The sequence below is a fragment of the Ambystoma mexicanum genome, chromosome 1p, assembly GCF_040938575.1.
Source record: "Ambystoma mexicanum isolate Mex_15411 chromosome 1p, UKY_AmexF1_1, whole genome shotgun sequence".
Taxonomy (NCBI): Eukaryota; Metazoa; Chordata; class Amphibia; order Caudata; family Ambystomatidae; genus Ambystoma; species Ambystoma mexicanum.
The window spans coordinates 564427384-564441827 of NC_090921.1; the positions used below are offsets into that span (position 1 = coordinate 564427384).

A 14444-nucleotide genomic window follows, 5' to 3' on the forward strand; every position below is an offset into this window, starting at 1 on the left:
GCAGGCCTGGCTCCTGCAGCGTTAGAGTTTGGAGGTTACGACATACCGGCCGACTGCAGAGAGGTTCTTGCAAAGGCCAGGGCGTCCTCAACTCTTAAATGCTACGGACACAAATGGAAGAGGTTCTCTGTCTGGTGCCACGCACAGAAGATTAACCCTCTACGGGTTACGGCTCCTCAAGTACTGCCGTACCTACTGACGCTGGCCAAGGCTGGACTGGTGCACGCTTCCATCAAGATTCATCTTGCCGCGATCTCCCGATACACCAGGACCACGGGACGGACGTCTTTGTGGTCTCATAGTCTGCTGAAAGAATTCATGAAGGGACTGTTCAGATCGTTCCCGCCGGTGAAGGCTCCGGCCCTGGCGTGGGAGCTCAAAGTGGTGCTGACCAAGCTCATGGGACCTCCGTTCGCGCCTCTGCACTCAGCTCCGTTGAAGTTCTTGTCGTGGAAAACAGCGTTTCTTGTGGCCATCACCTCCGCACGACGGGTGGGAGAGATCCAGGCCCTTTCCTGCAAGCCCCCGTACTTGACTTTTCACGACACAAGGGTAGTGCTCAGGACGCACCCCTCCTTCATGCCCAAGGTGCCGTCGGACTTCCACCTCAGCGAACCCTTGGTGTTGCCTGTTTTCTTCCCGTCGCCGGCTGAAAGGACTTTGCACTCGCTGGATGTGGCTAGAGCGCTGAGGTTCTACGTGGACCGTACGAAGAGTTTTCGGAAGACGTCACAACTTTTTGTGAACTTTGGACCTGTCAATCAGGGGAAGGCTCTCTCAAAGGCTTCCATTTCCAGATGGCTCTCCGGCTGTATCATGTACTGTCATCGGTTGGCAAACCGACCGCTGCCCGGCCGTCCGAGAGCCCATTCCACCAGAGCGATCGCAGCTACCACGGCGTTCCTATCTGGTGAACCCCTGTTGGACATCTGCAGGGCTGCTACGTGGAGGTCGACGCACACCTTCACGAAATTCTACTGCGTCGACCGGGATTCCAGGGAGGAGTCCAGGGTCGGCCAAGCAGTGCTGCGCAACCTGTTCGCCTAAGGTGAGCCTGGTGAGAAGGTAAGAGATGCTTAATGTTGAGTTGTTGTATTTCTTAATGTTGAGCCTGTTGCCACCTCCCATGGTTGTGCATGTGTGTACTGCTATGTATTCTTTTATTCATGAGCATGTGAATCCATGCCAGACCCCATGCTGGAGAAGGAACAAGTTAGTTACCTGTAACTGTTGTTCTCCAGCATGGGTCTGGCATGGATTCACATGCGAACCCTCCCACCTACCCCTCTGCGGCTCTTCACTTGGTTATACTGCCACTTCACGTGCTACCAAATCTGAAGATGGCTGCCAGAGGCGGGGCTTAGGGAGATGGCAGTCATTGGCTGTGGTCAGTATGACGCAGAGATCAGTGATTGGTTACTACTACGAAAGACAGATCAGAAACGAAACTGATACTGATTTTTCTTTACCGAGGATTCCCAGCCTGACGACGGGGAATATTCATGAGCATCTGAATCCATGCCAGACCCATGCTGGAGAACAACAGTTACAGGTAAGTAACTTGTTCCTTGTGGTCATCTAAAGTAGCTGATGATGGTTGTGGTGATATGACCTTTTTAGAATCTATCATTACAATGTTAAGATGTTGGTGATGGTATTTACACTCATTTTGAATTGAACACTTGGATCACTATGGAGTGGAAACATGAGTTTGTAAATAGGATCTAGGTGGATCACTAGGGTAACTTGCATGTTTGAGTTTATAAAATGACTATATATTGAAAAGAGGATATGAAACAATTTGTCTGTTTATCCGCAGTTCAGCTTCTGAAGAAGGGGAACAGGTTCCTGAAACATGTCCAGCAATTGTATAGATCCCCTGAACATCCCCAGACGTCCTGTTGAAAATCATTTTTGCGAATAAGTGATAAAAACTATATTTGAATTTTTGTGAGCTGTTTTTTACAGCTGTATGGTGTGCAGGGGATGGAGTGTCCATAAATTGGGCACCATTGTGATATTTAGTATCAAATTTGTATCATGGTTGTAATTCTTACTCTACATCTTCATCTTCCTAAAGTATGTTTGGAATCTTGATTGTCGTTTTGAAATTCAGGTTTACATTGTTAGTTTTTATTCTTGTTATGATAGTACCTGGCAAACACTGTTGGCTTAGCTATGTTTGTTTAAAGGGGACTTCAGTGCAGGGACATGCGTTCTGCTTATAAATCAACTGGCTGGCTGAAGGCACACTTGGTAAGACGTGTTTATTACACTAGTAACACATTTACAACTGCACTTGTCATTAATTCTTAGTATATTAGTACTAACACTGGCAGACAATGCTAGGAGGGTGTGTTTTGGGCTGGCCGGAGTCGGAAGTTTGTTGGAATTGTCATAGTGATTAGCATGGCCATGGGCAGTCAGTGGATGGTGTAAGGGAGCAAGACTCAGACAGTGGCATTACAGTGATTTTTAAAGACCTTTATTGATAAAATTAAAGGGAGGTTTGGGGAAGTCAACCTATCAATAATTCTGGGAGGTGTTTCCTTGTCTCAACAAAAGGAACGGCCGTGTCAGAATATCCAAAACAAGTTCTCCGTCCTGTGCCCAAAATCCTAATCTGACCCTCGCACACTAAACTCAATATAACGTGGAGGGGAGAATGTCTTTTAGCTGATCACCTGCAGCTCTTTTCCAGAGTTTCAACATAAAGTTCCAAAGTGTAAAAGAAACCAACAAAGTTCTACCGGTTAAAGTGGGTCTTCCCTTCCCCTGGATTTATGTTTTCATTGTTCTTCACTTTCACATTACCATATTCCACAGTTTCCTCCAGTTTACACAATTCATCAACTCAAGATATACGTTTTCTCTCTTGATCTACTTATACCATTCCATAATCTTAAGGTGGTATGACCCTTCCCTTGAGATTTTCAGTTTCACAATTCGCAGGCTCAATGAGTATGCCTGTGCCCCAGAATCTTCGTAGCTTTTTGACAGTTCCACAATTCACAACCTTTGATTCTTCCACTGAGGTTTCCTGGCTTTTCCACAGTGCACAGAATTCACCTGCAAAAGGGGAGGGAGACTCCCTTCCCCTAGATGCCACACATTTGAGGGAACTGCTTTCCCTCTTTTCCAAGTTCGGCAATCTTGATTTGGTGCGAGTCCCAGACACTGTATGCCCGGTTTACTCTCCTGCCAGGGTTTTCTTGGTTCAGTATTTGGGTGCGGGTCCCAGACTCTCATTTCTAATCAGTAATCACCTGCTCCTTTTATGCAGTTCCCATATTCTTTAATTATACTTTTCATATATTGGGTCAGTGGCCCCTCTTCATTCGTCGCAGTCTTTGCTCAATCACCTTGGTGTCCGAGCTCCCTTGTTTGGGCTTACCAGGTTCATCAGCGGTACACAGCATCTGCAGTGAAGCTCCCCGGTGTCCCAATCTCGCTCTATGGGCTCACCGGTTTGCGTCTGCTGCTTCGGCAGCCTTCGCGTTTCACGGTTCTTGCAGTGGCTTGCTGGCTGGCTGGGAGGGCGTTCCGTCTGCTCTCCGGTTCTCGCTTTGCCTCCTCCACCTGTTGCCTCCTGCTGTCCAGGGCACATGCGCAGCAAACCCTCTGCTTGCAGATTTCTTCGGTGTTCCGACCACCGTCGGGAGAAATGAGTCTTTTTCTCCAGTAGTGGTGTTTTTAAATGTCCTGGCACCTGTTAACTTTTTCCAACAACTATAGCGCAGCGTTTGCATTCCGGTTCTAGTGGTTATTCCAGTCTCTGCCTCATCTGTGTTATCTAACAATGGTGAATGTAAATACTGTTGGTGATGGGTTCTACACCCACACTACAGTATGCCATACAGGAATGGGGAAGGAAGTGGGTTTTACCAGAGGTGAAAAACAGGGTAACGGCTTGCCTTGACCTAGCAAGTCTACGCCGCCTCCCCAAGGGTTGTCTTCCCTCCTGTGTTCCTCCCACATGTGGTCCTCCCACAGACCGCCAGGCTCAGAGTCCGTTAGCTTCGGCCTTTCACTGGCCACATGAGGGAAGATTTCCCCCAGTGAAGTAGTGACAACCTTGCTAGGTTCGTAACAATGGGTACATAACCAAGCAACACTCACAAGCTGTGTACCTCTTCAGATCTCATCTCCCTCCTAGCTGTAGTCCAATGCAATAGTTTTGACCTATAGGGGACCTAAATTAAAACATGTGGTTGAAATCCCAATTTTCAGTGTTAATTTAATGGAATCTTGGTGGCAGTATGCCCTGCTCAGCTTTCCAAAATGGTTGTGCTTACTTTCTCGGTGACAGGTTCTCTCAGCAGTCTTCATAGTCTAACCTGTCCCCCTAGCTGGCTTCTACCAAGCCCTTTTTTAAACTGGCCCATGCAAAAAAATGTGCTTTCTTGCTTGGCCAACACAGGTGTGCTGCCCTGATTCTCTCCCCTCCTCCCCTGTTCATGGAATAACGCTGCTGACCCTGAGGGAGTTGGAGGCGGATGAGTGAAGAGCTCGAGGGAAGATATTTAGGAAGAGAGAGTTGAAGGTATTTTGGCCCCAGACCCCAGAAGGCCTTGTGGACAATGCAGAGGGTTTTGAACTTAATCCTCGCAGCCACTGGAAGCCAGTGCAGAGATTTCAGTCCTAGAGAGATACGGTCCCTGGGCTTGAGGCAAGGACAAGTCTTGCAGTCCTGTTCTGGATGAGTTGCAGAGGGCGGAGAGTAGAGGCAGGAAGATTTAGATAGAGGCTGTTGCAGTAGTCCAGCTTAGAGAGAACCAGGGCTCTGGAGACAGTGAGCTTCTGGGGGAAGGAGAGGAAAGGAAGAATACCTCTGAGGAGGTGCAGCTGGTAGTGTGACTTCTTAGAGACGTCAGTATGTGAGGAGAGATGGAGAGTGTGGAGTCGAAGATGACCCAGAGGTTTTTTGCCTTGCAGGAAGAGGGCCAAGAGAGGCCGGCCAGAGAGCTGCAGGGAAGGAGGGAGTGGGTGTGCCGATGAGCAGAATCTCGGTCTTACTGGCATTAAGGCAGAGGTCATTGGCGGCACACCATTCCTGGATAGCAGACAGACAGTCAGAGATAAGTGAAGGAGAGGAGGAGGACGAGGGTAGCCTGAAAATTAGCTGGGTATCATCCGCAAAGCACTGAAAGTTGGGGCAGAGAGCGGCGATGCGGTGGGCAAGGAGTGCCAGATATTGGTTGAAAAGCCAGGGAGAGGTGTTAGATCCCTGGGGGACACCACAGTTAGAGAAGATGTCAGAGAGGAAGGACCCCAATTGGACCTGGGAGGGTCGATTGGAGAGGAAAGAGGTCAGCCACACCAGAGCCTGATCAGTGATACCCAGGTTATCATAGAGACAGTTGAGCAGGATGGCATATCAAAGGCAGAAGAGAGATCGAGCAAAATGAGAACACACGGAATGTTAGAATCAAGGTTGGAGAGCAGGTCTTCACGGATGTTCAGGAGAGCAGTTTCCGTGCTTCTGGCAGCTCTGAAGCCAGACTGATGGTCATGAAGACAACCAATTGATTCAGCATGGAGATTAAGCTGGGAGATGGCCAGTTTCTCCAGGAGCTTGCCCAGGAAGGGAGTGATGGAGATAGTTGGCCGGACAGGAGGGTTCGTCATTAAGGTCATCATTAATGTTTACCTGAATGTACCGTCTTGGTCCAAGGACCTCGGGCCAACCTTCTCCTCTTTGATAGACGCTTACCGCACCTCATCAATTTCCTTCCTTCTCCTGCTGTCCCCTCTCTCCCCTCCACTGCTGTCTCCTCCTTGGCTGCCTTGCCCTCTCCTCCTTACTCTTCTGCCCCCCCCTCGCGCTTCTTCCACACCTCTGACTTGTACCCCTCCCGGAAGTCTCAAGGACGGCAGCCTTCTCCATATTGCCACTCTTCACTCTTGCTCATCCGCCTCCTGGAAGAACTTGACCTAGATGTCCTTGGTCTCAGAGACATGGTTCACGGCCAGCTCTGTCATGAACTTTGACACTCTCCTCCCTGATGGCTACAAGATCCTCTCCGCGCCCAGGTCCAACTGATCCGGAGGGGGTGTAGCACTGATCTTCCCTGAGTGGATTCCTGCCTCTGTCATCCCTACGGAGGCCTACTCTTCTTTCGAATGCCTCGTCTGCAGTGTCTCTCTCTCTCTCTCTCTCTCTCTCTCTCTCTCACTCTCTCACTCTCTCACTCTCTCACTCTCTCACTCACCTGGATCTCCAGTTACCTGTGCCATTGTTTGTTTATTTTCCAGTTTAAAGTGTTCTGGGGCTAGCAGTGGCATTCCCTACCTCTACTGCTGACTATGTGTGCTCCTTCTGCCTGTAGGTCGCAGTCCAATTTTGGAGTTTACGCACCCCACATTCACGGTCTATTCAAATGCGCTACTTGCATGGAGAGCAACCCGTTTCTGGCTGAAAAATGTTAAAGCACCTTGTTGCTCGGACTGGTAAACGGTGGTTCAGGGGTTGATGTTTCTCACGGTTTTTGCACTCTGGTTAGGAAGCTGGGTTTTGAACTCCCTTCCGTTCGCTTTACTCTCCTCTCATATGCTCCCTAACAACTGCGTTTCCCATGGGCAGTGATTCTGTAGGGGCTTGTCAAAATAAATGACAACTGGGAGAAGTGGAAGAGGTGGTCTAATGGCAGTGCTAAATGGCAATGTTTTTTTCATGGAGCTATGTAGGGGTGGTACTAAATTTATTTGGAAGATACTTCAACAGGTTAAAGGCAGTAAAGATCGATTTATGATCAACCCCTTAGGGATAACTAAATGGACACGGTTTATCGTACAAATATGGTCGTCAAGTAGAGGATTTAAAAATTGTCTGAAAAAAAACTTGGTAGAGCACCTGGTAATCAGTTAATTATTGCTCAAGAACAGGTTTTATGGCAGATTTAAACACCTTAAGTCTAAAGCACCAGAACCTGAATGGCTCGCAAATATTACACTAGCGAGTGACACAAATCTCATCTGAAATACTCGCTGCTCTCTTCAATAGTGATTATAGAGGGGAAAATTCCAGATTAGTGGCGCAGAGTAATTCCCATACCCATTCATAAGAAGCTTAGCGGGTATGATCCAAAGAACTACCACCTTCTGTCTATGCTGGATGTAAAGAGCAAGGTATTTGCTATTCTTTTGCTTTGTTCTTTGCAGCAGTGGGTAGATATTCAGTGACTATCAAACTGGATTCCGCAAAGGATTTGGTCGGCATTTCATACTGTTAGGAGAGGGTTGCTTTGCTATAAATTGATTCATTGGAATATAGACTCAGAACCTTTGTACTTTATACAGCTGTTGCATGAAAATACTAGCGTGGGAGTACATTTGTATAGCATGGGGTACTGCACTGTAATTCTTAGCATCCCATTGGGTTTGAAGCAGGGGTATGTTTTGACGTCCATGCTATTTAACTTGTACCTGGCTGACTTTCCCCTCAGAGACTTAAAGTTGACTCTCTACCTCCTATGATTGGTAGCCACTCTGTGAGATGGCTCTAATGTGAACGGCCTAGTCTTGATTGCCTGTACTTCAGGAACACTTAAGAGATCTGAGCAGGAGTTATTTGCTTATGCTGAAGAAAATGGAATGGTGATCAACTTTGATAAAAGTAAATACATGATCATTGACAGGAACAAATATAAAAGTTGGAATATGCATTTTGACGTGGGTATTGTAGAGAGGGTGACATCGTATAACATTTTGTGTTATGTTATTGAAGAGTACAGTGCCAAGTCACCCCCTTTAAGTGGCTGGAAAGAAGGCACGTGCTTCTTCACTGATGAGATTGATCCAAAAACATTGCTGATCAGTCTGCCGGTTACACGCTCGTAGGTGTAATCGGTGTGTAAGCATGCCATATTCCGGCTGTTATACGGGCTAGATGCGAGCTACAAGATATGAGGAGTCATTTAGAACTCACCTGTACAAAAGTGTTTCTAGGCGCTACAAGGGAAGGACAAAACAAATGATCTTACTAGGCCTTTTCATTCAGATCGTGCAGTACATGGGAGTGAGGGGGGGAGTGCAACAGGACAACATTGCTTTAAGTGCAGCCAGGGCAGCGCGGCTCTGGTTAAGTGCAAGGAGGAAGGGGACTGTAGGGTTCCAGATACAGCCCCTAAGTGAGTGGTAGGCCTGTTGCCCAGTGAGATTCGGAGGAGGATAGCCAGGCAACCAGTCAGTGCAGCAGACTGGTAGATCAACAGGGGAGAAAGTGGAAGCAAAAGGGAAGGTCTTGAGTTGCTTCCAGAACCTCAGGTGGTCTGGCTCAAGATTGGGAGGGACAGGGAGACCATTCCAGAGGGAGGCACCTGCAGAAAAGAGAGATGTACCCCGCACTCTCTGCCTGGAGAAGCGTCAACTATCAGAGTTGGAGGTGGCTGAGCAAAGGGCTCGAGAAGGAAGGTGTTTAGGAAGAGAGTTTGTAGTTCGGACCCAGGCCCCATAAAGCCTTGTGGACGATGCAGGGGTCTTGAACTTGATCCTTGCAGCCACGGGGAGCCAGTGGAGAGATAAGGCCCAGGGCTTGAGGCCAAGGATAAGTCTTGCAGTCTTGTTCTGGATTAGACGCAAAGGGCAGAGAGTAGAGTAAGGCATATTGAGCAAGAGGCTGTTGCAGTAGTCCAGCCTAAAGAAAACCAGGGCTCTGGAGACCATGAGCATCTGGGGGAAAGTGAGAAAAGAAAATACCTCTGAGGAGGTGCAGCTGGTAGTGGGCCTTCTTGGCACGATCTGTGATGTGAGGAGAGAGTGGAGTCGAAGATGATCCCAAGGTTTTTTACCTCACAAGAAGTAGAAGGAAAATGGCCCAAGGAGGACAGCCAGAGTGAGAGGCAAAGCAGGAGCAGGGGTCCCACTGACCAGGATCTCAGTCTTATTGGCATTAAGGCAGAGATCGTTAGAGGCGCACCACTCCTGTATCATGGATACAGTCAGGAATGGGCAAGAGAGGAGGCTGGGTGGAGCCTGAAAGAGAGCCGAATGTCAACCACATAACATGGAAAGTTGGAGAAGGTAGAGATGAGGTGGGCCAAAGGGGCCAAGTAGACATTGACGAGCCAGGGTGAGAGGTTAGAGCGAGAGAGAGACACCCCGACCGAGAGACCCTGACCCCAAGTTGGACCTAGGAGGGTCGGTCAAGGATGTCAACCATGCCGGGGCCTGATCCGTGATGCCTGGGTTCTCACTGAGACAATTGATCAGGGTGGCATGATGGACTGTGTCAAAAGCAGGAAAGATCAAGGAGGAGGTGGCCGACAGAAGGAAGGCTAGAATCGAGATTGTGAGCAGATCTTCATGGGTGTTTAGGAGAGCAGTTTCCGTGCCTCTGACTGCTCTGAAGCCAGACTGATGGTCATGGAGGCAACCAACAGATTTGGTGTGGAGAGTAAGCTGGGAGATGGCCAGCTTTTCCAGCAGTTTGCCCTGGAAAGGAGTGGTGGACATTGGACAATAGTTTGCCGGACAGGAAGGATTGGCAAAAGGCTTTTTCAGGAGGGGGTGTATAAGGGAGTGCTTTAGGGGGAGAGGGGAAAGTTACATTGGCAAGAGTGATTGCAGAAATCGGCAAGGCTGGAGCGAGGGTGTCAATGTGGTTCGTGTTGGTTCGGGAGGAGCATGGAAAAACCTGCTTGGACAACGCTTTCATAGATCAGACTTGTCTAGAAACCTTGTCAAGTGTGGTCGGAGAGAAAGAGGAGAAGGAGAGGTTGCCAGCGGAGTGTGGGGGGGCAAGAGGTAGAGGGGACGGGGATGTCATGAGTTTTAGTGGTGAAGTGAAAAGCTAGAGCTGTACAGAGGGCCTGGGAGGGAACAGAAGAGGTGGAGACTGCAGAATGATTGGCCAGCTCCTTTCAGATTTTAAAGAGTTTGGTCATGTTGGAGGCCGCAGAGACACAGGCTCGGATGTGGGCTCTTTTCTTGGACAGGACTGAGTCTGTATTGCCGTTGGAGCAGGCGGCAGGCCAGTTTGTCAGAGGATGCGCCCGATGCCCTCCACTTCCTCTCAACCAATTTACACTCGCGTTTCAGGGTGGCGAGGTTGGAGTCATACCAACAATTGCACTTGGAGGCAGGCTTCAGGTGGATTCTCGTGACTGAGGAAGGACGTCCAGAATGTTGGAGATGGAAAGATGTAGGTTAGAGAGGGCTGTATCAGTGCGAGTCAGCCGCAGGCATAGGAGGAGCAGAGAAAGAGGCAGCAAAGGCCTCCTTTAACACACCCTTCATGGGCCAAATGACCAAGAAAGTAGGTGGCAGTGCTGGGGTCGGCTTTGCCTGCGCTGGGGGGGGGGGGGGGGGGGCAGGCGCGAAGAGAGCAGAAAGTGGTCAGACCACGAGAGGAGTGGCAAGAGGTTTCGAGGGGAGGAGATGAGTGAACATGCAAGGTGTGCTCAGCACAGTGTCGGACCAGAGGGTAGAATGGAAAGTGTTGCAGAGGCTCCAGAAGAGCCCCAAGGAGGGATTGGACGCATCCAGGTAGATTTTGAGGTCTCCGAGAAGAGGGGGAGGAAGGGAGGGGTCGAGGGGGAGGGACACACACACACATGACTGTCTTCAAAGGAGGAGTATGCCTGTGTAGAATGACAGAAGCAGGGACCCACTCCAGAAAGATCGGAGCTACTCCACCTCCGGGACGGTTGTTTTGGAGAGGATCTTGTAGCAATCAGGGAGGAGAGTGTCGAAACTCGTGACAAAGCTGGTAGCGAACCATGTCTCGGTGAGAGGGGGGGGGACATCCACGTGAAATTCTTCAAGGAGGTGTTAGTTGTCAGAGAAGTGTTTGACAGCAGAGCAAGAGTTGAGAGTAGCGACATTGAGCAGGTTGCCACATTTTGAAAGACTTCTGTGGAGGGGTACAGGCTTGAGGTAAGCCCTGCGAAGGGGGATGGAGGGGCCTGAGAGGAGGTAGAAGGAGATGGCAAAGTAGCCAGAGAGGATGACGAGGAGGTGGCAGAGGAGCCAGAGAAGTGGTGGTAGGAGTAGCAGGAGTATGAAGGAAGTTATGCCTCGGGAGACGCCTATCGAAAAGGAGGAGATAATTTGTCCATGCCATTAGGAGGATGGGTACAGATTATTTTGGGGAGAGATGCGTTAGTGGCTCCTCTATTTCATTGAATATTGCCTTATTTAAGATATGGCTTCAGGCTGAACTTCTGTTAATATCACGGAACAACTGTGTGCATTAAATAAGTTAAAAAGTGTTACTGGGCGCACCGCATAAAAGTAATGGTATACCTGACTATATTCAAATGAGGTATTCTCTATGCGAGCCGTATGCTATAGTTGGACGATGATATATGTTGTTGCTGGGAGTGGGTGATTCTTGTAAGGAATTATGGTAATTGTGTTTACAATTTTTATTGAGCTGTTATGTTTATATGTCGACTGTATGATTGACTATTCTGGTTAATCTTGTATTAATGATGTATAGAAGTTAAACCTTTTTATATCTTTGTTGATTTGTATATAATGTATTACTTTTTCAAATGATGTACAGCTGTTTAATATGTATTTAATTATATAATGTGAAGTTTCAATTTTACTTTGCATCCCAAAAACCTTTCTTTTATTGCACTTCACTTTTTCTTGAGGGAAGTTTAAAGCATTAGAACGTTACCCCAAACGAGCAAATGTTTGGAAGAATTACAAATAAAAAATCTGTTCACACCTTGCAGATTTTCCAGACTTTATTTTTGCTGCCAGTTACTGCTTTGTGCAAAAGAATGGTGACATTGGGGCCATACAGGTAGCTAGCATGCCACTGTTCATACTTCTATACCATGCAGTGAGTCTCGCACGACAAAGCAAGCCGCTAATAAAATTAACTCGAAATGGTTTTCCGAAATATAATTGTGGAGTCCCAGAGATCACCATCTATAACCAGACATGGCTTCTATTTAGAATTGTCATCTGTCCCCAGATCCTGGGGCCCTAAATTATAATCTATTTAGATGCAGGATAGCCCATGATTAAAGGAAGATCATGACGGCTTAACCTTTGGACCCAACAGTTGACAGGAATACACGTCGCCATTTTGACAAACAAGACAGTTGGACATTTTCAACAGTGGTATAACTGGGCACTGTTTTTCAGCCTGGAGCGTTATGAAAGAGGGTCTGATTAGCAGACCTCATTTTCACAGAAAGAGTTACCTGCATCATGTTTTTACTTAAGATAAAAAGAATTCAACCTATTCCACTCTCACTGTTATTTTGCCCCATCTACCTAGAACAAGATGGAGGAGGGTGTGGTTCCGTGGAGCTTGGATTACAAGATCAGTGGGAAGTTGGGACACCACCTGGTACAGTTGATGCAGCACTTGCATCACGTTAGTTGTGCTTACAATTTTAAGGTGCTGAGAATAAAGGCGACTTAATCATTCAATGTTTGGTCCAGCCAGGATTAGATTCCATGCCTCCAGGTTTCAAGGTCACCAATTCAGCCACTAAATAGCTTTCCCCTTTTATGCAATACAGACAACAGTGAAATGTCTAATCTGAGAAAACGGAAGTGTTGTGTGGGGCCACAGGAATGAGCAGGTGTTCGGGTACATGACAGAGTGGCAAAGAACACATATGCAGTGGTTGCAGTGAAGCCTCTTCTTTGTTGCAGTTGAGTCACATACACATGGGCTTTGAGTAAGACATCCTCAGTCGGCAGAGCGAAGTCGGGAGGTTGCATTGTGACATTTGGCGAAGACTATGCTGAATTTCTATAGTCTGTATGAATTCATTGCTTGTAATTTCAAACACATAGTACTGATTCTTACTTGCCTATATTGTCTGAAAGTTAATCACATTGCAAACCGTTGTCTATAGTGTCCCTTGTATGCCTATTCTTGGTAACATTCTTTTTAAAGTAACCACTTGTCGGGTTGCATAATACCAAGTGTGGCATATGTGGTATGTCAGAAAGTTGACTCTCGTTGATGGGCACGCAGTTTAGCATCTTTTTTTCCCCCACATACAGAAGGAATCCCTCAAGTGTACTACTTCGGTCCCTGTGGGAAGTACAATGCCATGGTGTTGGAGCTGCTCGGGCCCAGCCTGGAAGATCTCTTCGACCTGTGTGACCGCACTTTCACGCTGAAAACTGTCCTCATGATCGCAATCCAGTTGGTAAGGCTGCTTTGCGAGATCAGTGATGATGCCCTTCCTCTGCTGCATTGCAGCAGAAAAACCTGCACTTCTCTTCCCTTGGTCCCTCCAATCCTTTAAAAAAATGTTCTCCTGGTTCACACTCTGAGATGGTAATGGCAGTACAAGTGCTAGCATTAGTAACCTTACTGGCGATGGTTGTTGATGTTAAAGGATATGTATACCTCGCACTATCGCCACTGGAGTGGTCCCCTCTCATAGCAGCACTTCCAATTAGGAGTATTATTAGTCCGTTTTACTAGCAGTGCTGCTACTGTTAGTGAAGTTATGAGAAGCATTTGCACCCGTAGTCTTAGGGAGCAACTTTAACCAAGTGGAACAGCCAAAATCGACAAAATAGATCAAAATCGGTTTAAACATTATTGGTTTTGGAACTGTTTGTTGCAATTTCTTTGTCTGTGCAACGTCCTCCTACAATGAACTCCCGGCCTCTCCCGAGAGAGAGGGAGAGACTGCTTTCCTGATGAGGGCGTAGGATTCGCAGTTATGCAAGACTGCAGGACAGTTCTCCAGCTCCACGTAAAAACAGTCATGTGGCCTGAGGTGCTACTGCACCGAGAAAGATTGTGGGGTCAGATTTAGTTTCCATGATTCCCTCTAGTGGCAATACCGCACCTGCACTCTTCACCTTAGTTTTGTTTACTTCCTCAGGTCACACGAATGGAATATGTTCATACCAAAAGCCTGATCTACCGTGACGTGAAGCCTGAAAACTTCCTGGTTGGGCGACCTGGCAGTAAGCGACAGAATAACATTCACATCATCGACTTTGGCCTGGCCAAAGAATACATCGACCCAGAGACCAAAAAACACATCCCATACAGAGAGCACAAAAGCCTGACTGGCACTGCACGCTACATGAGCATAAACACGCACCTTGGGAAAGGTGAGGTGTCATTGCATGGCTCTTCTCCTGTCATCTAATGTTCGAAATAATGAGTTCGGGGAAAGCGTCCCCCATTAATGTTGCAAAAGTATCAACCACTATCAATGTTATTGGTTTTATCGCCTCAGATTGCAATGATTTCTAGCACAGTAAACTTGATTTTGCTCTGCAATATTATGATTTGCAACCCCTCCTGCAAATGAGTGGCCACTGTGCCTTTCCTCTAGCAGCAGTTGGCATCCTGTATCAGCCCTCTACAACGCTGACTGCATTTTAAATCTCCATTCTGTGTTTTTACTTTTTATTTTTTTCTCCTGTATTCAAATTGCATTGTCAATGTAGTGCCATTCTGTGGTTTTGACTCCCTAGCATAGCATGCACCTACCATACTT

The 14444-nt window shown here is 47.5% G+C and overlaps 1 protein-coding gene across 2 annotated transcripts in view; it reads left to right on the plus strand.

Moving 5' to 3' along the window:
* CSNK1G2 (casein kinase 1 gamma 2) overlaps positions 1–14444 on the plus strand; it is a 335785-nt gene that overhangs the window by 237488 nt on the left and 83853 nt on the right. For both annotated transcript variants that reach the window (XM_069649504.1, XM_069649503.1), the window contains exons 5-6: positions 12979–13127; positions 13818–14052. In XM_069649504.1, the coding sequence (XP_069505605.1) occupies positions 12979–13127; positions 13818–14052 (384 nt within the window). The remainder of the gene's footprint in view (positions 1–12978; positions 13128–13817; positions 14053–14444) is intronic.